At 43.0% G+C, this 26249-nt stretch overlaps 1 protein-coding gene and 1 long non-coding RNA gene across 2 annotated transcripts in view; one reads left to right on the forward strand and one right to left on the reverse strand.

Annotated features, from left to right (window-relative positions):
• The window catches only part of LOC143936005 (uncharacterized), a 356680-nt gene that overhangs the window by 254290 nt on the left and 76141 nt on the right, over nt 1-26249 (reverse strand). The window lies entirely within an intron of this gene.
• The window catches only part of LOC143936003 (cadherin-like protein 26), a 157555-nt gene that overhangs the window by 109620 nt on the left and 21686 nt on the right, over nt 1-26249 (forward strand). Inside the window, exons 10-14 of the mRNA XM_077460265.1 lie at nt 7342-7484; nt 10108-10338; nt 17875-18096; nt 20253-20368; nt 22176-22226. Of these exons, the coding sequence (XP_077316391.1) occupies nt 7342-7484; nt 10108-10338; nt 17875-18096; nt 20253-20368; nt 22176-22226 (763 nt within the window). The remainder of the gene's footprint in view (nt 1-7341; nt 7485-10107; nt 10339-17874; nt 18097-20252; nt 20369-22175; nt 22227-26249) is intronic.

The following is a 26249-nucleotide window of genomic DNA, read 5'->3' on the forward strand; positions in this document are numbered from 1 at the left end:
ATGTCATGGGGTGTAGAAAACACTCAGTGGCATACGTGCTAGGGGAGCCGGGTATTGTCAAATAGGTTGGTAGTGTGTAACGGAGAGATCAAGTGCGTCTCTTGGAGGAGGCATTTTTGTGTTTCCTGGATACAACCTGCCAGGTGTCACCGACATCCATTGAAGCTGGTGGAGAAGTGGGAGGTTCTGATTGAGCTGGAAGGATGTCCCATGCTCTAAGCAGCTTTAGTCCTTCTTCCAGGGAATTAACCACAGACACCTGCTCATCTTTAGTGATATGTAACTTAGCCGGGTATCCCCAGCGGTATGAGATGGCGTGGTTACGCAGAGCTTTAGTAATGGATAACAGGGCTTTACGTTTCTGCATGGTGTACTGGGACAAATCCGCAAAAAGCTGAATATGTGCATAGCATTCAGGTGGTTGTTTATTTTTGCGATGAGCAGACATGAAATTTTCCTTAATGTGGTAAAAATGTACCCGCATAAGAACATCCCTAGGGATGTTGTCTGGTAGATGGGACGGTTTGGGGATTCGATGGATCCTGTCAATCACTAAATCCGAGTCAGTAGCGTCCGGCAGGAAGGATCTCATCATAGCTTGAGCATATTGCAATAGTTGGCCTGGGGTGATCACTTCGGGGATCCCCCTGATTTTGAGGTTGTTGCGGCGGGATCTATCCTCAAGGTCAGCGACCTTTGACCTAAGCCAGGACACCTCGTCAGCCTGCTCATTGTGGGCATCAACTAATGAGTTATAAGAGGTGGCATAATCGCCCATTTTTTCCTCCACATGAGATACTCTGTCTCCCAGCTCCCCCATGTCTGCCTTAAAACTCTGCATGCAGTCCATTAGGTCCGCGTGGAGGGAGCTGCGAAGGGACACTAGCATGTCTTTCAACGTAGTGTCAGACACCGGCTGGTTGGTGGTGGGGAACGAATGGAGCGTTTCAGCTAGTTCCCTAGTATCATCCAGGCCCTCGTGGTCCCCGCTCACCTTGTCGGCGGTCACGTCTTCCGTCAGACGGGGTTTAGATTTCGCCGGGCTCCGGGACAGCGGAGAGGAGACATCCGGAGGGTCTCTGGACACGCTGGTGCTGTGCCTCGGGCTCGGAGAGGATGTCGCAGATTCGCTGGAGGTAGGCGGCGAGGCGTCTCCGGCGCCATCTTGGAGTAGGCCGCGGTCTTTCTGCGGGAAGAAGTGTTGAAGTTTATGGAGCTGTGAGACTCCTTTCCTCTTTTTGGCCATGCTGAGGGAATGAGGGATAGTTCCCACGCAGGTAGTGGTTAGATAGAGTTAAAGTCCTCTCCGTTAAGCGTCGTTCCCCGGTCTCCAGCACGGAGCTATCTGCTCACACGTCCATGCAGTAGCTCGGTAGCCACGCCCCCCCTCGGCCCTCTTTCTTAACAGCCTTTCAACCTAGGTGCCCAGGTACCTGGAGTAACCTTTCAGTTACACAAAATCACAGGTTTTCTCTGTGCCCCATTACAACCATCCAGCCACCAGCATTGTAATAACCAATGATGTCAATAGTTGATACAAGTATGTCAGGAGCCCGAACATTCAAGGTTTTTTTTTTTTCGAAAATATAAGGTCACGCGGCAAGCTGTTCTAGACACTGGAATATTTACCATAGACACAATGTATGCCTCCGAAGAAAACAAAGTATGCATAGTTTTACTATGACTAAAAAGCATTCTTTCTATTCTATAAATTGACCTCTTTAAAATGGCACTAAAATGGTTGTTTCTAGTAGAAAGAATGGTTATTTTTGCACATTTTTTTTGAGAAAAAAGAAAAACAGCATAAAAGCAGCATAAAAAACCAAGTGCAGAAACTATGCAGAAAAAAAAAAAAAAAATACTAAGGGGAGGAACGATTTCATTAGGGCTAATTTGGGTAAGGCCTCTTTCACACGGGGCGGATCAGTAATGATCCGCTCGCTCAGCGGGGATCGCTCCGTTGTCCCCGCTGAGCCGGCGGCGGACAGGGCGGTCTCCGCACACTGTACAGGGACCGCCCTGTCAGCTCTCCGCTCTCCTCTATGGGGATCGGATGAGCACGGACCGTCTGTCCGTGTTCGTCCGATCCGCTCTGCAGACGGACAGAAAAATAGGATTTTCCTCCTTCTGCAGAATCGGACAGTTGCGGAGGCGGACAATAACGGGTGTCTGCGGATGCTCATCCGCAGACACCCACTATCCCATAGGGATGAATGTATGTCCGTATTTCATCTGCAAACGGATGGATGAAATACGGACATACCATCCGCATGTGTGAAAGGGGCCTTAATTAGAAATACATTTGGTTACAAATATGAATTTATTTACTTAAATGTTTCTTTAAGTGATGTCTTATACAGATTGAGGGTTACACCTATGATCCACCTGTGAATAAAAAAACAGTAAACACTGCTTAACAAATTGTTTGACTTTTTTACTCAACACTTGCAGATGATTTGCAAATTGTCTTTTTACACATCAGTGGCTTGTATTTTGACAAGCACTCCTGCTATGCAATATGTAGCAATTCCCAGATGTCATTTTGACAGCTGGTAGTTGCCAAGGGAGTAGCGGCAGGGGGACAGGATTAGGATGTAGGACATTATTATGTTTTTTTTGTTTTTTGTTTTTTTAAGTATCTCTTATGTGTTAAGGTCCTTAAGTGGATAAAGAAGTACACAGACCTACCAGCCCTTGGCAGAAAACATTCCTGCAAAGCTACTCAGCATTATCCTCTGAAACTTTGACATCTGAAGAGACTTCAGTCAAAGTGAATGTATACTCTGCTGATGTCAGCAACTACAAAGCAAAGCTCTCGAAAACCATTACACGTAGAAAAGGATGCACCGATACCAAACATTTGCACAAGTATCAGTACTCTCATAAATGCTGCCGACATGGAAACCAATACTTTTGCGTCAATACAAAATTAATTGGCGCAAATCATACTGTAAAGAATCAGGTGCGATTTGAACAGAAATGTGGCGCAATTCCTGTCCGAATCACATGTGATTTCCCCCACTGCTTGTGTGTGTGTATAAAAAAGCAAAAAGCGCCATCAAGTGATCAGTTTATTAAAAATGTTAGAACTCATAGCACATATCTTGCCAAATGCAAAATCTTCATAGTTGTCCCGGTCCCGCCGATGATAGCAAATCACGACCGCTGGAGGTGCTCACAGGGCTGGAGGAGATGTAGAGGTGGTCTGCCCCTAAGTGACATCACTTCCGCCCTATACCCACAGAGTCCCAGGACTTCTCCTCCAGCCCTGTGAGCACCTCCAGCGGCCAGGATTTGCCATCATCAGCGGAATCGGAACAACCATGAAGATTTTGCATTTGGCCAGATATGTACTGTGGGTTACAGCACTTTAAATAAACTGCCCATTAGATGGTGCTTTTCCCTTTACACACACACACACACACACACACACACACACACACACACACACACACACACACACACACACGAGCAGTGGGGGAAATCACTTGCGGTTCTTTGCAGCACGATTTTTTGCCAATTTTTTTCTGTATTGATGGAAATCGTACTGCAAAGTATTGGTAATCGGTATGGGCGAGTACTTGACCGAAAGTGTCGCTACTCGTACTTACTGATAAAAAGTGCGACCCTAACACCAAGATCACAAGACATCTTTGTCATAGGACTCTTAAAGTGAACCCGAATTGTGTCCCAGTACCTCTGATCTAACACAGCAGATATGCAGCTATTAGTTTACAGAACAGGAGAACAGCCACAGGAAGTACATTAATATTATTCAGGGGGAATTCAAGACAAAAAGATAAATATTTCTGGTTAGGTACAGTTTGTAGTAACATTTGTAGATGCTCCCTCTAGGGAAGTAAATTTTGACTTGAGTTACTAAAGGCAAATAGACTTCATTTTGCAAGGGAATATTCTCTAGAACTTAAAAAGGAAGTAAACCCGATGGGTTTTATGTCCTCTTTTGCTCCCTGCAAGGCCTGCAAATTAAAAGCATAATGGGCTAGTATGCATTGCATACTAGCCAATTATATGACACTTACCTGCAAACGAAACCCGCGCTGTCCCCTGTGCAGGTCACCTCCATCTTCGCCTGTCTTCCTTCTGGGGGCACGGCTCCGGCTCTGTGACTGGCCGAAGCCATGTGACGTCGCTCCCACACATGCTGGGGGAAGAAACGGCACGGTGGTCCATTTCTTCACAGCGCATGCACCAATGATGACATTGGTGCATTACAAGTGAAATATCTCGGTGCACATTTAGGAGATATTTCCTTATGCTTATCCTTATTCTAGGCTTACCTATAGATAAAGGTAAGACAAAAGGGTTTACAACCACTTTAACCACTTGCCGACCAGCCACTGCAGTTTTACTGCGGCAGAATGACGTGGCTAGGTGAAACGATGTTACCTTACGTCCCTTCGCCCTATGGCTACTAGGGGTGCACACCCGCTGCTCTCGCCTGAAGCGATCGCTCGTGACACAGCGAGAAGAGACAGATCGTCCATTCATACAACGTACGAACAGCGATCTGTCATCTCCCCATGTCAGTTCCATCCCCACTTGAGTTAGAACACACACTAGGGAACACAGTTAACCCCTTGATCGCGCTCTAGTAATCAGTGCATTTTTATAGTACTCATCGCTGTATAAATACCAATCGTCCCAAAATGTATCAAAAGTGTCCAATGTGTCCACCATAATGTCGCAGTCCGGAATAAAAATTGCAGATTGTCACCATTACTAGTAAAAAATAAAAAAAACGATATAAATATATCTCTCCCATTTTGTAGACGGTTTAACTTTTGCGCAAACCAATCAATATACGCTTATTGCGATTTTTATTACCAAAAATGTGTAGAAGAAGCAGCCTGAACTAAGAAAAATTCGCCTTTTAAAGAAAACAATTAAATAAAATGGGGATATTAAAGCAAAAAGTACAAAATATTGGGGGTGCACTAAAAGTGTACTTGGAAGTGCAGTCACTCTAAATCTAATTAGGGGAAGCTCTGCTAATTTTATAATCCAATCATGTGCAAGCTAAAAATCGTTTTTTTTATTTTCCTTGCATGTCCCCTTTGGATCTGCAGCAACTTTACTTCCAAGTGCACTTTCAGTGCAAAGTGGATTTGCCTTTAGTAAATAACCCCCATTGTGTTTTTTTCAAAATTGTCGCTCTTTTTTTATTTATAGCGCAAACAATAAAAACCGCAGAGATGATCAAATGCCACCAAAAGAAAGCTCTATTTGTGGGGGGGGGGGGGGGAAGGACGTCAATTTTGTATGGGTGCAATGTCGCACGACTGCGCAATTGTCAGTTAAAGCGACGCAGTGGCGAATCTCAAAAAATGCCCTTGTCATTCAGCAGCCAAATCTTCCGGGCTGAAGCGGTTAATAAATGAGCTGAAGCTCTGCTGACTTCCATCATCCAATCATGTGCATGGAAAAATGTATTTATTTTTCCTTGCACAAAATATTCTTTGTAAAGTGAAAATGCACCACGTTCAATAAGCTCTGTAGATCAGTGGTCATCAACCCTGTCCTCAGGGCCCACTAACAGGCCAGGTTTGCAAGATAACTGAAATGCATGACATGTGATCTCATTTGCTGCTCAGAGATTGTAGTATTCTAGTCTGCATCTCTCAAGGTAATACATAAAACCTGGCCTGTTAGTGGGTCCTGAGCAAGGGCGGACTGACCATTTAGCCACTCAGGCACTGCCCAAGGGCCCGGGCCACTAGGGCACCCCATCAGGGTTGCCAGCCTCAGTAAAACCAGTGACAGTATGTAAAAATCCTCTCCAGTACCTTCTCAGCCAATAGAACGTCTGTGTATACTATGTGTATACTGTGTGATTGTATACTGTGTGTGTGTGTGCTTTTGTATACTGTGTGGCCCCATAATCTCTGATTGCCTGGGGGCCCCATAATCTCCTATTGCCCGGGGGCCCCATGAGTTGTCAGTCCGCCCCTGGTTCTGAGGACAGGGTTGATGACCACTGCTGTAGAAGACTCCTTTGCAAAGTGAAAGGCCCATTTGCCTTTAGTAAATAAACCCCTTAGGCTGGATTCACACCTATTCATTTTTAGTGTTTTTTGCATTTTGCAGATTTGCACTACAGAACAAGTTCCATAGGAAACCACGTTAAAGGGATTGTAGTGCAAATCTGCAAAATGCACCAAAAAAGCATAGGTGTGAATCCAGTCTTAGAGTTCAGGTCCACTTTAAAGTGGTTGTAAACCCTTACAACACACTTTGACCTACAGGTAAGCCTAGATTAACATTTACCCGTATGTCCAAGAAATATCTCCTAAACCTACATGGTTTAGGAGATACTTGCCGAAAGACAGGCACCACTGTCTACGGCGCATGCGCCGTAGACAGCGGTGGGAGGCGCACTGAGCGCGGCACCGCCAACGACAAAGATGCCGTGAGTGGCGGCTCCCAAGCGCATGCGCGGGAGTGACGTCATTGCGGCTTCGCCGAATGACAGCGGCGGAGCAGCGAGACCCACCGAGAAGATGGATGCGCCGTACTACAAGGGACAGCAGTGACTTCGCTAGCTCCTGTGTCAGGTAAGTGACACATAATGGACTACTATGTAATGCATAGTAGTCCATTATGCTTTACCTTTGCAGGGAATGAAAGAGGAAGTAAACTCATCAGGGTTTACTTCCTCTTTAAGTACTTTTTATCACTCTGTCTAACACCTCTGTTTACCATCCCTATTGCATACCTGGTTAGTGTAGAACTTAAACCTTAGGCTGAGATCTGCTTTAATTTGTAAAAAGAATTAAGGATGAGCTCTGGCGTGTTCGCATGCTCCACGTGCAGAGCCCGCCAGGAAGTCGGCACAGAGCTGCACTAATCACAAGCAGCGAAACATTCGCTGCTTGTGATTAGCGCAGCACTGCGCCGACTTCCTGGCGGGCTCTGCACATGGAGCATACGAACACGCCGGAGCTCATCCTTAATAAGATAAGCCTGCATCAATCTGTTAAAAAGACTGTTGATTCAACAAAAAAAAAGGCGTCCGAGTGTGGTATACGAAAGCTGAATGGCCAATGTAATCTGTACATCTGTAAAAAGCCCACTCTAGAATAGAATGCCTGGTTTCTGTATTCAATATAGGATTTGTCCAACCCCGAGATATAGCAGAGGAGAAATTCATTTTAACAGTCTACATAGAAAAAAATAATAATTGTGAAAGCAACCTCATCTTCAGTAATGACCTGATCTCGTTATGTATGCCCTGTTTCTATAAAGTAAAAGCAGCACTGTGACCTGGCAGGTTTGTGCAACCTGCCTGAAATAACTCATAATGTTCTACTCATTTCTAAGGTACCGTTTACTAAATGACACTGGAGACTGGCTGTCTATTAACGAAGACACTGGCGTCATCACAACCAAGAAAGAACTGGACCGGGAGTCACACCATGTAATCAAGAGCAAATATATTGTGAAAGTTCTGGCCGTGGATGATGGTGAGTTTGCATAAAAAGGTCAAAATTTCATCTACAGGCACTGCAATTTCGTTTACTGAAACTATAAAAGCATCTATTTTAACCAGATGATTAAAGCCGATCGGTGGATTCGTCAGCACTTATTAGCGAGTGCTGAAATATGCGCAGTTCTGGATAACAATGGATTTGTGAACTAATATATGGATGGAACACTTTACACTTAAAATACAGACTATAACACTTTCTGTGTAAGAAAGGCTCTCTAATCAGGATAAATAGGAGAGAAGAAATTGAAAGAGTTAGGTCGTGTTTCTTGCATCAAACATCCCACAGGCAAGTGCAGCCACCTATTGCAACTAATCAGAATTTAGCTTTTATTATCTTGATGCGGATTAAGTTGCATTATGACTGCTTACCATGCATTTTCACTGGATTTTGCAGTGCTTTAATTATTAAGCTTCTCAATGTGTGACCCATCAAAAAAAAAAAAAAAAATGGGTGTTGTGTCACCAGTAGGTTCATAAAATTTACATAAAAGAGGGCAGCATTCTGGCTAAGTGGTTAGCACTATTCTATTGCAGTACTAAGATCTGGAATTCAGGTCCCAGCAAGGCCAGCTGAGGGTTCCCTGTGTTTGTTTGGGTATCCTCCAAGTCAGGGGTCTCCATACTTTTCAAACCAAGGGCCAGTTTATTGTCCTTCAGACTTTTAAGAGGGCCAGATTGTGGGAAGAGGGGGCAGAAAATGCCTGGGCCCAGCATCAGTAAGAATAAATATGGCCTCAAGATTGGTGGTCACTCGGTAGGAGGAGTAGTAGTGCCTCTATTAGTAAGAGGAATGGTATCCCATCATTGGTATCAGTGGAAGAAACAGTGGCCCATTGTTTGTGTCAGCGGGAGGAATAGTGCCCCAAGGGCCAGATAAAGGCTAGCAAAGGGCCGCAGTTTGGAGACCCCTGCTCTAAGTCCGTGGTCTCCAAGTTGCGGCCTTTTGCTTGCCTTTTTATCTGGCTCTTGGAACACTATTCCCCCCACTGGCACCAACAATGGCCATTATTCCTACCACTGACACCAAAAATGGAAGGAAAAAAGAGGGAGGGGAGGCGCCGACCTGAGTGTAGTATTAAAATGATGACTTTAATAGGATAAGATTAAAAACCCTTACATGATGATAGAAGATGCATGCTCGTCAAAGTGCAGTCCTGGCATTCCACATGGCTTTGTGGGTCCCACCGTTGTTCCGGATAGCTGGAAAGGATTGAGCAGCTGGCTGGAATGGATCACATTGTTTCTCATGGAGCAAAGGAACCAAGCAGCTCCACACAAACCAGCATGGACCGTAGAACGGGAAGTGATGTCACCGGCATCTGATTGACAAGATTCCAGCCCTGCCTAGGTCCAATCAGACGCCAGTGACATCACTTCCTGTTCCACGGTCCATGCTGGTCTGTGCGGAGCTGCTTGGTTCCTTTGCTCCTGGAGAAACACTGTGATCCATTCCAGCCAGCTGCTCAATCCTTTCCAGCTATCCGGAACAGCAGTGGGACCCACAGAGCCACGTGCAATACCAGGACTGCACTTTACTTTGACGAGCATGCATCTTCTATCATCTTGTGTTTTTAATATTATCCTATTAAAGTCGTAATTTAAATACTACACTCAGGTTGGCACCTCCCCTCCCAGTTTTTTCCTTACATGTCTTTCAGAGTTCTGGACGCACTCAGAAGGACACATCACCATCCAGCTATTACAGCCACAGACTATAACCCTAAGGATTACGCCATCTGGAGCGCCAGATAAACACTGACCATACTGCTAACCAAAAATGGGGCACTATTCCTCCCCCTAATGTCAAAGATGGGGCATCAGAACAATTTCTACCTTCACTGGCCACATTCCGGGGCCCACTGGCCCTTTGTTTAGAAAGTTTGGAGACCCCTGCTCCAAGCGATCCTTTTACCACTTATATTCCAAAAACATTCTGGTAGTTTAGCTGGCTCTATAATGTGACTGTGCACAATTTACTCTGACACAGATTATAGTTCGATATCTGCCAGCGTCCAATGTAAAATGGTTTTATGTATCCTGTAAAGCTCTATGAAATATATACAACTTATATACAAATATGGGCCTGCTGAATGCATCCCTACTTTACATTGGGAATCTTGATAGCCACACCAAACGCTAGCACAGCTATCTGGGCCACCCATGCTGGGAAGGTCATCAGGGATTATTGAGAGAAAAAGGATACTCAGGGCCTCTGGGTTGGGATTTGGGACCATTTCCTGTAACAAACAGTAATTGTCACAAAGCCTTCCAGAATGCCAAAGCATTTTGTGAGGAACAAGTAGTCAACTTACCTTTGATAACTATTAATACCAAATAATTGGTTTACTCCTATTAACACATCCTTTTTTCTGCTTCTCAATGATAGAGCTGCCTGGCTCGGACTTACTGTGGATAAGTGCCCCATTTTCTAAATCTGCTATATGATAAGACTATTACTGCCATAAAATGTATTTTTCCACAGTTGCTCTGTTAATTTAAGTTGGTCAATTTAGATGCATATTGGGCTTTTATTTGTTTATTTTCTAAATATAGGATCTTTAAAGATATTTTAAATATGCATTTCTTTCTGTGTCTAGGGGCCCCCTCAATGACGGGTACAGCAACTCTGCTTATAAACCTGAAGGACATTAATGACAATTCCCCGCATCTAGAAAGTGCTTATCTAACAACATGCGAGAATGAAGAGGAGGCTTTTCTTGTAACACCCATCATTGACAAGGACTTGGAACCCTATGCCGGCCCATTCTATGTGAACGTGTTGGACAAAGACCATGACAAGAAGCCACTCAAACTTATAAACTATGATAGTAAGAAGAGAATATGTAGCTGTATAAGTTAATATCACACCAGTTTACCAATGACACACCATAGTCTACCACTGGAAGTCAAAGAGCCTGGGTATCGAAAAACTAACTAGTAGAATTTTCAGCAAGTCCATATTTTGCGTTAACGTGGCAATGTTGTCCTTCGTTTACACCTAAGAGTCCATTCACACAGGGGCAACTTTGGATCCAAATTGAAGTCATCCCAAGTTGCCTCACGCAACATGATAAAATCAATGTAAGTGAATGAGAGCCATCTTAATGTACACTACTGAAGTCGCTTCGACTTCAGAAAAGGTTCCTGTACTACCTCAATCCTACATCTAGACAACTTGTACCCATTGATTTCAATGGAAGTTGCCTCCAAGTCTGATCCCCTGTCTTAACTGAAGCAACTTTCCAGGAAGTAAAAATTGTTTTCTAGGCAAACCCCTCCCTCCCACAGAGCTGATTATTATGTGATTGGCCACTGGCAAAGTCCCCTGTCCTGGAGGCAATTCAAGTTGCCTTGCAAGTTTCCTCAAGTCGTGCTATGATTCATAGTCAAGTCGTGTCCAAGATGCCTCCAAAAGTCTCGCTGGAAGTCATGTTGCCCCTGTGTGAATGGACTCTAAAGCAAAAAAAAACCCTTTCATTTTGCTTATGAGCAGAGTGGGGAAGTGTTAGAACCCCTTGTAAGCTTTTATTGCCATCTGTGTCCCTGCTTGGGTGATTCACCCTTTCTAAGCCCTTGTACACACGGTCGGAGAATCCATCGGAATGTGTCCTATCGGACCGTGTCGTTGGATAATCCGACTGTGTGTGGTCTGCATCGGACTGATTCAGTCGGAATATCCGTCGGACCCAATTTTCCAACTTGTTGGAAATATTTCCTGACCAACTGGGCCGATCGGACATACTCCGATCATGTGTAGAGAATTTTGATTGGACAAAGTGCCACGCATGCTCAGATCAAATTCCTACATCAAAGCTATTGGCTACTAGCCTGAATGTAGTCCCATCGTAACTAAATTACGTCATTACATTCTGAAAGATCGGATTTTTCGCCAACTTTGTCCGACCGTGTGTATGCAACAGTTTCGGACAAGATCCGACGGACAAAATCCGACGGATTTGGTTGTGGAAATCTCCGACCGTGTGTACAGGGGCTTAGTGGTCTGACGACCATTGTCACGGCACTGAAAGTTAAAAGTGCATGCCTAATTTTATTTGCCACTAGAAGGAGAACAGAGAAATCATTGAATTGGGGCACACGTTTCTGTGTATAGAAGAGTGGAGTTAATCCCACCGTCGTTTACCTTTTGGGAAAGAGCAAAGGGAGAACTCCAAAAAATGTAGCATACACCAAAATCAATGTTTGGCTTTAGATTGCATTCATTTGCCTTTTTTGACTTTCACATGCTTGCTGTCATATATTCCATGATGTCACATGCACAATCTTTGCTTTGAAAATAGCATTTATTAGATGACAAAGGATGCCCAGAGCGATTCAGGTTATCTAGATAGAGAGTTCAACAGAAGCTGCCTGCCTTAAGGCACACTTTGTCGGAACAGGGCCATATGGCAAGAAGCCGGTTCTCACTTGTTTGTGTGTGAGTATAATTTAAACCTCAAGCTATTGAGCACTCCAAACAATATACTTGTTCTTAGCCCATAATAACTAAAATATAAACCTCAATATGAACATTCATTACATTCCAACAGTCAAGACTGAATTTTTACCACTGTCAGCAAGTCATTGGATGGGTCACTGAATGGGAAAGAGTGAAAGGGCAACTGCAGCGATGACCGAGATTTTCAGCCCGCGATTCTCTTTGCTGTAAAGTAATCCTAGCGGCTATAGAGCTGCTGGATTATTTTTACAGGCGGCAGAAGGTGGGGGGGGGTGTGTCTCCCCCCCCTGCCTTTACCAATCAACTTCAAGCAGCCTGTAGGGTGTGATCGCCGCTAGCAGTGATCATTGTATGCTGATGGCAGGGAAACCTCCCGCTGTCATAAAATCGCGCAGTGGGAGAGATCCCCTCATCAACGCTGACTGTTGATGAGAGAATCAAGTGATATTCTTTCCTTTAACCACTGGCTGAAGGAAAGAAAATTGCATAGTCTATGGCTTTTTTTATTCACTCCCCTGTTATCTCTCGCCTAGACTACTGAAAATCTCTGATCATTAGCATACTTTTACAGTCTATCAGGAATGCTGCTGCCAGATTTATCCAGCTTAACAACTGTTCTGTGGTCTTCCAGTCCCTCTACTAGCGTCTGACAAATACAATTCAAAATAGTTAACAGCCATGTTAAAACGACAAGAGGAACCGTTCAATAAAACCTATTTTTATTGGCACAATTTCCGGTTCTAGCAACCCTACAACTCCCTTCTGGCCTCCTTGGATAAGCAACTGACTGCGCATGCATACCCAACCCCTCCATCATTTTTTCTTCTTTTACCCTTCTTTCCCTTTTTCCAAAGCCTTCTGTTCTTTATCTGTTGCTTCCTATAGTTTTTTTACTCTCTTTCAGCTCACTCTGGCTTGCTTGCCATCTATCCTTCATGATTACACACTGTTCCCTATACCCCTTTTCTGAAAAAGTGCACTTGCACACTGGCCTTTGGGTTTGCCTATTGTTACATGCGTTGCACTTATTAAGGGCTGGTTCACACTGGTGCAATGCCAGACATTGCATGTGATTTGCACTGCATTGCGGTGCAGATCATATGTAATGTCTGTGCGATGCAAATTCAGCCATACAAAGCACATGGCTAAATTTGCCTCGCATTCGGATCAGACTTGTGCAGGACCATTTTTTTGTCTGCACCAGAATTGGATCAACCCAGGTGATCTGATTGCTTTCCGAATTCACAGTTCGCACCAATCTGGGGGGGGGAGTCATTAACTTTGTATTGACTCCCACAGCAGTCCTCAGAGGGCAGTGTGAGCTGCCTGCAAGTCAGATGCGATGCGAGAACCTGCCCTGGATTAGGAGGGTTTCTTTTATCGCACCAGTGTGAACCGTGCCTGAAGACCCATACACACCATCAGATTTTCTGCTGATTTTTGTCTTCAGATTTACCAAAACCATGTAGTGGAAGGGTCTGTCTGATTGCATACAAATTGAAACTCCTAAGGTTTGACCTCATATTATATGATTTTGGTAAATCTAAAGGAAAAAAATCAGCAGAAAATCTGATAGTGTGTATGGGGCTTTACAGAGTTTTGACTTTCTTAGTTGCCGATCGGACATTAACCTTCATGTTTTGTACTTAATACCTATGTTGTTTTTTTAGTTCAGTTTTGAACATTTTTTTAGTTCAGTTTTGAATATTATACACAAATGTGATGCAGGAATTTGTATTGTTTTGCTGGTGTGCAAAACAAAACATTAAGGCTGGGCTCACACTATTACGAATGGATGAAGGTTTTCCCCAGGGGAGTTGCTAGGTGGCAAAAAGACCAGGAGCTTCAGCCTGAAGTCCAAGGCCACTATGGTGGGGGTGGTCGTCAGTAGTGGCACAAGGTTTTTTGGCTGGGCGGTGGGGTTGTGTGGCAGGGAGGTAAGCTCACTTGCTGGTTGCTGCCTGGCTTACCACTGCCCATCAATGCTAACCACTAAACTCACCTACCTGGCACACACACTGACCTACCTACCTGACACACACACACACTGACCTACCTACCTGACACACACACACACACACACACACACACTGACCTACCTACCTGACACACACTGACCTACCTACCTGACACACACTGACCTACCTACCTGACACACACACACTGACACACACACACTGACCTACCTACCTGACACACACACACACACACACACTGACCTACCTACCTGACACACACTGACCTACCTACCTGACACACACTGACCTACCTACCCGACACACACACACACTGACCTGCCTACCTGACACACACACACACTGACCAGGAGACAGACTTAATGTGTAGCCAGAGGAGAGGAGGAGAGCTGCCCGAGCGCCGATTTGGCGAGGCGGCCGCATTGTAATTGCTGCCTTCTGGAGCCTGCAGCACCTATGATGGATGTCACACGTCCTGCGGTCCCGCCATTGGACCAGTGGGACATCCATCATAGGCGCTGCAGGCTCCAGAAGGCGGGACCTTGTTATGCGACTTGGCTGCTCTCGGAATCAGATCGGTCCCCGCTCGGCGGCGGCGCTCAGGGCTAATAATAGAACAGTGCACACCCGAGACCCAGAGCTTTTTGGGGACCCACTCGGGACTTCCGCCACGGTCGGCCCGTCCACCCCTACCCCCCCCCTTTTGGAAACATTGAATGGAGACGCACTGCTATAAGCCGCTGAATTCTCCAGTGTGGACGCAGCCTAAATATAAAAAATATATAAAAAATACAAAATCAAAATGCTAACACATCCACCGCTCTGCCCCAAGCTACATAACCAATTTTGTCTCAAAATTTCACTCAAACCATTATTCTCTCTGCTCGTTACCTCCTTCCTTTTTACTTTTGTGACAACAGGATTTCTTCAGAGCCCCGCTCTTCCTCTGGAACTCCCTACTCCATTCTGTCTGCCTGGCTTCTACTGTCTGCGTTTAAGCGATCCCTGAAAACTCATCCCATCATAAAATCTCTTACTCGAAAATTCTACTTTTAATATCCTTTTGATCACCTTTTTTACTTGCCCTTTCCTTTGGATAGCAGGCTCATCAAACCGGACCCTGTTGACCCTCATCTACCAAATAGTACTGAAATGAACGGTCTCCCTTTATTTACACTGGGCAAATTGTTAGCGCTATACGAATATTTAATGCTTTACAAGTCAGTTTGCAGCAGCATGTGTGTTTCTAAGATACAACAAAAGCGTGAGCTGAAAGAATTACAGTAATTAATTTCTCCTGACATGCTTGACACATTGCAGAGTGTCCTCAACTCTCCACATAAGTGACCCGTCACATTACTGGAGCTAATAAACAGCAGGATACCGGCTAACAAACCTGAAGATCAGGTTGTTAGAAGAATGAGACGCACCTGCAAACTCTGCGTTATACCCCGCAGGCAGGCGACATTGTGAGGCCCACGCTGGGGAAAGAGTCACCGGAATGAACGAGGGGAGTCTGTTTACCACTTTTCCCTATTACTGCTATATTCATTTCTCAATAACAAGCCACAGAGCTCTTCATTTCTTACCTGCCTTTAACCACTTCAGCCCCGGAAGATTTGGCTGCTCAATGACCAGGCCATTTTTTGCGATACGGCACTGCGTCGCTTTAACTGGAAATTGCGCAGTCGTGCGACGTTGTATCCAAACAAAATTGACATCTTTTCTCACAAATAGAGCTTTCTTTTGGTGGTATTTGATCGCCTCTGCACATTTTATTTTTTGCGCTATAAACAAAAGAGCGATAATTTTGAAAAAAAAAAAAAAAAAAAAAACACAATGGGGGTTATTTACTAAAGGCAAATCCACTTTGCACTACAAGTGCAAACTACAGGTGCAAAGTGCACCTGGAAGTGCAGTCACTGTAGATCCGAGGGGGACATGTAAGGAAAATAAAAAACAGCATTTTAGCTTGCACATGATTGGATGATAAAATCAGCAGAGCTTCCCCTCATTGCAGATCTACCCCTTTAGATTTACAGCGACTGCACATTTCAGTGAAATTTCAAGTGCACTTGTAGTGCAAAGTGGATTTGACCTTCGTAAATAACCCCCTATATCTTTTACTTTACTAAATCAGGCCCTGTTCCAAGCCACATTCCTGTCTGAATAATGTGTCTGGGTTTCAGCTGGACTGAAACCCGGACACAATTTTCAAAAGCCGGACTGTCCGGGTGAAACCTGGACAGGTGGCATCCCTAGTTCTCACTCTGTCACGAGCGATCACGGGAGCCTGGCAGACATTGCGCCCGACAGGCACTAACACACGCTTCGGGCGTGTGCCCATCCTTAGTGGTCAAAAGGCGAAGCGACGTAAGGCAACGGTGTTTCGCCCAGCTGTGCCATTCTGCTGCAGTAAAACTGTGGCGGCTGGTCGGCAAGCAGTTAAGCTGAAACTACAAGTTTTCAAAGAACATATATTAGCTCTTTCGACACTTGGTTCTTAAAGAGGAAGTAAAGGCACTTTTTTTAAAGCAACCTGCAAGGCAAAGGCATAATGAGCTAGTATGCATAGCATACTAGCTCATTATGAATAACTTACCTGAGAACGAAGCCCCCGAAGCGGTCCTCCTTTTTCATCTTCACCGCTGCCATGTATCCCAGAGTGACTTCCGGGTCTCGCTGCTCCGGCGCTGTCATTCGCCAGAGCCGCGATGATGTCACTCCCGCGCATGCGCACGGGAGCAGACACAAAAGTTTACAGGCATAGGACACACCCCTTGCCACACCCCCTTAAAGGAGAATTGTACAAAAAAAAACAAGTTTGGTTAAACCCACAAGTGTTTTTTTTTGTACCACTACTATTCCTCTATATTGGCTTCTCCGAGTTACAAAAAGTAGCAATTTAGATGAAAGGTTTAGCACTGGGAAACACTTTTTGATAGATAAAAAGTGCATTTTATATACATCTGTACAGATCAGACCAAAATGAGGGAAAAACGAGGAGGAATGAGGGACAGAGGGACATTGCTCCAAATCAGGGACAGTTGGGAGCTATGGATATATAAACTATAAAGAAAACTATACATGGGTACAAGGGGCATATCTACCTGCACTTCTAACACTCTCTTTCTCCCAGATGCCAGCTTAGGAAGCTTGGTGTGGGCAGTCCTGGCAGGACTGAAACTATTGGCTGGGCCAGAATATTGGTCACACCTCTTACTGCAAAATCAACCCCCTCCCCCCCCCAAAAAAAATGGTAACGGTAAGCCAGAAAGACTGCACGCAATTGCAAGTTTGTTCTGGCATTTTTCGGTGTTAATAGTGCTGAGTCTCTGGGCTCAGCTGCCCTAAGATAGTCCGCCGGGGGCATTTACTTGAATGGGTCGCGTTCAGTGGGAGATAGTGGTCACAAAGTGCGACACACGTTATAATTCCTGTCGTGGCCACAAACCAGAGCATTACATCCGTGACTTATGTATATCCCCTGGCTGCTGCCTTTTGTGGCTAAAAGGAGAGTAGTTGGGGAAGGGGTGGGGGCATTAAAAACTTGGCTCAACCACATGGTTTCAAACCACCCCCCCCCAGGGCAACTGCAGCTATAAAAGAAGCCTTTTAGTAGGGTGCCAATATTACAAACAGACATAAGGAGGTTTTATATTGGCGTTCTGCAGAGTGTCAAAATACATGTATTTTGTGGGGTGTTGTGGGAACCATTCACAATGAATGACACCACAAAGCAATGCACTTTGTATCATGTGTTATTGTGCACTATGCTAAAACGCAAGGTAAAAATAGTGCTTTACCACACATTACTACAACACACAGATTTAAATGTGGCTGATTGCTACCAGATTCTCGTATTTATCCAATAATATATTAGTCAGTAATGATTTTCTTTTTTTTTTTTACTTTCCTTGTTTGTGTTTTAGATGATATAATCAAAGTTAAGAAGGAGAAAGATGCATACCAAGGAAATCACACTTTACACCTTGAGATCTATGACCTGCAAGGAAAAATCTCCCACCAGAACCTGACAGTGTACGTGTGTGACTGCTTGGGTGGCGATGCCTGCGTTGAAAAAATGAAAGCCCCTCCGACTCTTAGTGGGGGAGCAATCGCACTGCTACTACTGGCTCCTGTATTTTTTCTTTGTAAGTATTGCTTTTTTGGTATTGTTTTAAATGAAGAAGAAAAGGGAAAATGCTGCGCTAAATCCAAATATAGTGCAAAAGCTGCCAACACTCAAAGTCAAGCAAACATGTGAAACAAAATATGTGTAGCGCTAAGGTTATTACCATATGCAGGAACATACAATGAAAAATTATGTACAAAATCCGAAGTCCCTTAAAAGGGACCCCGTAGGCGTTGTAATGAAAAATAACAGTACATAGGCCAGTGGAGGAGTCCTTGATAGTCTCCCTTATTAGAAGCCTTGGTAGAGAGGTAGGTGGATCAATAGGATCCCAAAGGCAATACACACACACGGTAGGGTAGGCTTACCAGATGTGGTGGACACACATACCAAATGGCAGTGAGACAACTGGGCCTGTAATTCTCCTATGGGTATCGCCTGGAGTGGACGGACGAGCAGCTCACAATCCCCAACCAATGAAGGTACACAAAGGACCGCAGGAACACCAGCCAGGTACGTCACTGCCTAGAAGCCACCTTCTTCGTCTTCCTTCTAGGCAGTGACGTACCTGGTACCTCGTGTACTTTCATTGGTCTGGGATTGTGAGCTGCTCATCCATCAATACGATATCCATAGGACCCCTATGGGTTGTCCCTGCGGCACAACACTCAAATCCCACGAGACTGCAGAATCATTCAGAGCTTCCTCCTATACCACATGTGACCATGTGACATCACATGGGGTGTAAACCTGGGCATCAACTGAAGCGGATAAGACTGACATAGGCAAACACTAGATAATCGGCACAAGTGAATACTATGAAATAAAACAAGTCGGCTATGAGCAGGGAAGCAGGGTTGCCATAGAAACGTTGGATCAAGAAGGAGGCTTGGTTAACAGTACAGGAAGGGGCAGAAATTAACTCTACTGTGGATTACAATACCCAAGATGGCACTGCCTTAACCCTGGAAACAAGATTTTTTTAAAGTTTCTTTAAAAAGTAAAATGCAATTTGGGCTGGATTACAGTGGCTATAGTTTAATAATCAATTACTTAAAATAATAGACTTAATGAAAAGAAGCATCAGAGTAGGAGAGTTTACTTCCTCTTTAAGGCCATGGTGGAAAATAATGGTGGCCACACAAAATATTGACACTTTGGGCCCAATTTGGACATTTTCACTTAGGGGTGTATTCACTTTTGTTGCCAGTGGTTTAGACATTAATGGCTGTGAGTTGAGTTATTTTGAGGGGACAGCAAATTTACATTGTTATACAAGCTGTACACTCACTACTTTACATTGTAACAAAGTGTCATTTCTTCAGTGTTGTCACATAAAAAGATATAACATATTTACATAAAGGTGAGGGGTGTACTCACTTTTGGGGCATACTGTATATCGATGTCTATGCAAGTTAGAATTGGACAAGTTTTGTAAAAGTCCAAAGAGTTTATTTATTGATTCAAAAAGGGATTCAAATGCCATCAAAACAATCAATGGCAGCAAGAAACCACATGCGCCATTCCAAGTGTACTTGCTTTCGTAGGATAACATATATAGTCAAAAGCAGTCAGTGGCAATGGTAAGCAACAAGCTGTATAGAGACATCCAAGCATGCATGAGGAGATAAACCACCGATCATAAAGGATGCATGTCACCGGAAGTGACACACTGGAAGTGACATCCCATGGCCGCTGAGGACAAGAACTGCTGACCGGAACAATCAAAAAATCTACAGGCTGGAACATAAACAATGTCAGTAACCCGCCGTTTCCATAACAATGTGTTTCGGGATGTGGCCCCCTTTCTTCAAGTCCTTAGGGGTCCAATTGAGTTTTGGGTCCACTTCTAACTTGCATAGACATTGATATTCGTATTTATTTGAACTCAGGTGCTTCCAGAGCACTTTTGGATTAGTGGTTTGGATTATGGTATAGGTTTCTCTACCACTCCAGGTGGTCTTACCAACAGCAGCTGAAAGTTTACAGCACACTGTGGGCATCATCATTGTTTACACCTTGTATACTGGACTTCCTGCTACAGGGCATTTTCTGCAGTAACTCTTCTGCCTACTCCTGTTGCCCCTCTTTTCTTGTGCCAGGAACCCCTGGTTATGTGTCTTGAGGAAGTATTCATGTGGTCATTTTTTTAGTTTTTTGTTTTTTTTACTATAGTGCTTTGTTTCCTGCTGTGCAAAATACAATCTGGTAAAGTCATGATCCCAGTTGAAAACGAGCCTCTGAATTCAATGATGGTGTACAATGAAGAAGGAGGAAACAAGGACTGTGAGGTATGACTCCACATTTTCACCATTCTGCAATGACTGTGCAGCTACTCACAGAGCTGAAATCATGGTATTAACCACTTGAGGACCAAGCTTATATCTGAGATTTGTTGTTTAAGTTAAAAACTTTTTTTCTTGCTAGAAAATTACTTAGAACCCCCAAACATTATATATTTTTTCGAACACCCTATAGAATAAAATGGCGGTCGTTGGAATACTTTCTGTCACACCATATTTGTGTAGGGGTCTTACAAGCGCACTTTTTTCGAGGGAAAAAATACACTTTTTTAAATTAAAAAAATAAGACAACAGTAAAGTTAGCCCAATTTTTTTTTTATATTATGAAAGATAATGTTACACCGAGTAAATTGATACCCAACATGTCACTCTTCAAAATTCAAAGCTTGTAGAATGGCGTCAAACTTTTACCCTTAAAAATCTCCATAGGCGACGTTTAAAAAATTCTACAGGTTGCATGTTTTGAGTTACAGAGGAGGTCTAGGGCTAGAATTATTGCTCTTGCTCTACTGATTGCGGTAATACCTCACATGTGTGGTTTGAATACCGGTTTGATATGCTGGCGCTAGTCACGTATGCGTTTGCTTCTACATGCGAACTCGTCAGGTTTTAAAAGAAAAAAAAATGTTTCTTATTTATTTTACCTATTATTTTTATACGGTTTAAAAAAAAAATTCACTTTTATTTCTATTACAAGGAATGTAAACATCCCTTGTAATAGAAAAAAAGCATGACAAGACCTCTTATATATGAGACCTCGGATCTCAGATTTAGACTAAAATGCAATAAAAAAAATAAATTTAGACGTCACTTCCGCCCAGCAATTGTATGGAGATGCTCCCTCTTGCTGCTCCATACTGAAGCAGCAAGAGGACGCTGCCGCTTTTTGCTATAACAAATATCCCCCAAAAATATATAAAAAAAAAACAAAAAAAACAAATTTTTTTGTTTACATTAGCATTTCCCTGTTCTTCCTCTCTGTGAGACGATCACTGGTATCCCCGCGGACATGGAGTCCGCAGCCCCCGCCGCGATCACGCTCACGGAGCTCCCAGCAGGCGTTTGCCTGCAAGCCGCCTCAAAGGGCAACGTACAGTTACGTTAATCTGCCTGTAGGTGCCCTTCTGCCACAGTATATGTGCGTGAGGTGGTCAGGAAGTGGTTAAACAGGTAACCTGTCAAAAAAAAAAAAAGTAAAGCATCGCCTTTGGAGATTTTTAAATACCGAAGTTTGGCACCATTCCACCAGTGTTCGCAATTTCAAAGCATGACATGTGAGGTATCTATTTACTCGGCATAACATCATCTGTCACATTATAAACAAAAATTGGGCTAACTTTACTGTTTTATTTGTTATTCATGAAAGTGTTATTTTTTTCCCCCCCCAAAAAATCGCGTTTTAAAAATTGCTGCATAAATACTGTGCGACATAAAAAGTTGCAATGACCGTTATTTATTCCATAGGGTCTCTGCTAAAAAAAAATAAAAAAAATGTGTGTATAATAAAAAAAAAATATATAAAATATGTTAGGGGGTTCAGAGTAATTTTCTAGCAAACAAAATATGATTTATGTAGGAGAGGAGTGCTGGAATTTGCGCGGTATGCAAGTGGTTAAAACCACTTTAACATAAAATGTGCCAAAAGATCCACTATTGGCTACATTATAACCCTACTACATTCTATTCTGGAGCTACACACAGCAGTACTTTTCAATGTCATCATTACATATGTGGCAAATGTTACTGTGCAGTTAAAACTGACGGAATTGTGTTATGTCTGCTCTTTTTACTTTAGGCTTCCGCCATCATTCCTGATGTAGGAAACATGGCTGACTTTGCAAGCAAGGTAACAATTTCAATTGTTTTGTTTCCTTTGATTATCTGGTTTTATTTATTATGCAAAAATGTCACTGACAGATTTAAGTATACAGCTAGTGAACTGCTCTGCAATTCTGATCAGTGACTCAGAACGTATTGACAATTAACCCCAATACAGTTGTAAGATGGTGTAAAAAAAAGTTAGCCTATTTTTTTTCAAATACAGGGCAGTCCTGTTCATTGCCATGCGTTGCAGTATGCTACAATACAGGTGCATTGCCTTAGTGCACTCAAAGTGAATGGAAGCTTATCGGCACAAGTACGAGAACCTAAAACTAACCTCAAATTCTGCCATGATTTTTTTACCCTACTTTATGAAGCATATTTCATAAATAAGTGGAGTTCCACCCTAAAAAAAAATTTGCATTAAATGACTGTTAACGTAGGAAAAAAAATTTGGAGGAAAATTTTTTTTTTGATACTTACCAGAAAGTTCCTGTTGCTATGTAATCCTCGTAATCTGCCACTTCCTGTTCCGCGGAGCTCCTCGTGACTTCCTCCCTTGCTTATGCTCCTGGGAAATGAGAACACGTCATTTGCCAGGAGTCTGTGGGCAGTACTCTGCTAAAAAAAAAAAAAAAAAAAAATTTATATTATATTATATATATATATATATATATATATATAATCACAGCTCCATATTTGTTCAGAGTGTTGTTATCCAAGTTGTCATAACAACAGGGCGGGACCTTCATACGTCGCCATCTGTTGTTATGGCAACGTTAGAAACAATTGCCACTATGGCCGCCGTTGATTTGCGCATCCGCGAGATCAAGAGGTGCATGCTGGTTACCCAGCACACACCCCTCAAAAGCTATTCCAGGAAGCGATGATCTCGATTGGCCTTCACATGTCCACATTCATGATGGAAATGGCCACAAACGGATTAATACATTATTACAGTAAGAAATTTATATTTTTGAACAATTGATCATGATAATTGTATACTGCTTTTTGAATTTCATTAGCAATAATGCTAGGATCCCCCAAAAAAAAAATTTTGTGGGAACTCCGCTTTAATTCGGGTTTCAACTACCACAAGCAATCTTATGCTGGCGTAAGAGAGGAGAAGGTTCTGTATACATCATCATAAGAGAAGAGTCGGCCAACGTAGGAATTCTTTTCGGTTTCTAGACTAAAGAGATAAAATGCTCATAAGGTTTCATCTACAAAAGATTACATGAAATACATGAATACAGTCAGAAGTCATGATATTTCAGATGATAGGTAGAGTGATGGTAATTTATATATCAATTTTTTTCTTATTTAACTTTGATCCTATTCAACTTAGACTTCAGCTCTTTTTTTTCATCTTTCAACCTTTCATCCTCCTTTAAGAATTTCTCCTCCCAGCAGTGGAATACACTTGTTTCAACAAAGCCTTCGTTTAAAGGGTTAGTCCACCTTTACCAAAAAAGTGCCTATGCAGATAAGGGGCATCTGCGGATAAAAACAGTGCAGCTTTGATCAAAGTTGAATAATGCCCTTGCTACATGTGTAGGCCATTTTCATACCTCATAAAGCCTCAAAGCCTGGCCCAAAAAGTCCCAGGACGTTGCTAAAGCCGGGCAAACATGGGCCCAATTCCAAACTAATTTCCTTCCAAAATTCAGAGCTATTCATTTTTGTTCCAATTTCGCACCATTAGTGGGCCACAGCAATGGTTGAATTTTGTGCGGTAATTGAATTTGAGTGATCGGCCATGTTGGAAATTTTATGAAAAATGAAGGCGTTTCTAATCAAAGATCGTGCAAGAAATATAAATTAGAAAAGAAATGCACATGAGCTGTGACCTGGAAGGAAACAAAGGTTTCTGGCCATCAAATGTATTTTCTGTAGCAACATGAGGTGAAATTGAAGGCTTGGTTGGTCTAGTGCAATGGTGGCACCGTCTGATTACAAAACGCAAAAAATGTCAGGATTTTTTAACAAATCATTGGGAATTCAACCCATGTATGGTCTGCATAAGCGAGGCCCAGTCATTACTACTTACCTCCATCATCATAGGAGTTGGCTCTTTCTCCATTTCAAACCCCTGCAGGAGCTTAGAGTTGGAGAGCTCATGCCTATGAAGGTGAAGGTGAGCAGTAATGACTACATCTTGCTTAGCAATGTCCTGGGAGTTTTCAGGACAGGCTTCGTGAGGTATGTAAATAGATCTATAGCAAGGGCATTTCGCAGGGCCGTCTTTAAGGCAGGGTAAAAGGGGCAGCTGTCCTGGGCCCTGTTATTGTTGTGGGGCCCAAAGCAGCTGCCTCATACTTGCCAACTATCCCAGTTTACATTCCCTTGTCCCTTGAAGTTTTAGTCCTGTGCTGCTACTAATGCTGCCCAGCTCTGCCCTATTGTTGTGTACACATGACTCACCTGCATACCTGTGTTTACATGTAAATACTGGCATTCATATGTAAATAGCAGTGACATGCATATGTAAATAGCTGAGGTCAACTACATTGATATGTAAATAAAGGCAGCATTCATAGGTATATCATGCCCCCCTGCAGTGAAGAGAAGATGTGTTGTAACCTATAGCAACCACTGAGCAGTATTACTGTACAGCAATCTCTATCAGCCAATCAACAAGCAGAAATGTGCTGTAACCTCTAGCAACTAATCTGTGAGCCTTAAGGAGTGCTGTAACCTCTAGCAACCAGTCAGTAAGTAGTAATGATAGCTGTAACCTCTGGGAACCAATCACAATTGCTGCCTGATCTGATACAGTAAACTGATTTTAAGTCTAGCTGCTATTTATTGTATGTCTCAGAGAAGGTGGAGAGCGAAATTGCATGGGGTCCAATCAATATTAAAGACGGCCCAGGCATTACGTCTAGGTATATGAGTGGCTGCCTGGAGGGCCCGTTTAAAACCTAAGAAGCATTTGCCCCATACTGCAAAAAACCCCATTCACTTTAGTAATGGAGCCTAATGAAGTAAAAAAAGCTAATATTTCATCTCCCTAATACATAGGTAGAAAAGTTGTATCTCATTTTTGATTGGGATGTCTACTCCTCTTCCTTTATAATATAATGTTATTTATACTTGCATTTTCAATGTGAGTACACATTCTTCGTTATTATACTGTCAAGTCCCTGAAAATCGTTTTGACTTTCATATTTTTACCTGCTTGCCATTTTACTATATTTCATAAACAGAATGGTTCTTCAGTGGTCATCTGTATAACTGAGTATAAGCCAAGTTCCGTTTTATATACAAAAGCAAGAAAGAGTATGAATATGTAATGGTAAAACCTCAAATCCGTATTCATATCCTCTAGCATTGCTGATTCCACAGACAGTATCAGGTTGTATACACAAGCCGTGAGGAGCTTTGGTGTGTTTGGACCAGGATCGGAATCCACATGTGCATACCCGCCAGGAAGCTGTCCCCTATACTGGCCTGTCATCTGCAGCCAGGGCATTTACCCCCACCACACCTTTTTACTAGGGCTGTTACTGATTAAAATTATAATGTTCGATTCATCGATTTTTTTTAAATCGATTAATCTAAAAACTAATTTTGATTAATTATAACCCAACTACTTTTAGCTCATCTCCTTGCAGTGCAACTCTGCATTAGTCAGGGATAAATGTGGTATACACTATATACACCCGACACTAGTTTCCACAATCCATGACTTAACTTCACAGTTCACACAAATATGTTTTAAATTCAAACTGTAGCACTGACGTAAGTAATTTTTTTTCCACAGTAGCGTGACAATCCCTCCACCTCCGGTCTAACTAATCACTCTCACCTTATGGCATGGACCCCTGTGCAAACAGGTGGTCATGCAAGCGGGTATCAAAAGGGTTAACACAGACCATAAACTTCTCTCACGTCTCCTTAGATCTCAGCAAGGACGTCAGGTCTTGGGTAGAAAGAAAAGATCTAAGTGCTCACCACTTAAGCATAAGATTTAATTTTTGTGTTCAAACACAAACTACTCACATAAAGATGATAAAAACACAGCATGTAAAGCCGACAATCGTAT

Source organism: Lithobates pipiens, unplaced genomic scaffold (assembly GCF_037356315.1).
Source record: "Lithobates pipiens isolate NorthernLeopardFrog02 unplaced genomic scaffold, aLitPip1_a1.2 Scaffold_28, whole genome shotgun sequence".
Lineage (NCBI taxonomy): Eukaryota > Metazoa > Chordata > Amphibia > Anura > Ranidae > Lithobates > Lithobates pipiens.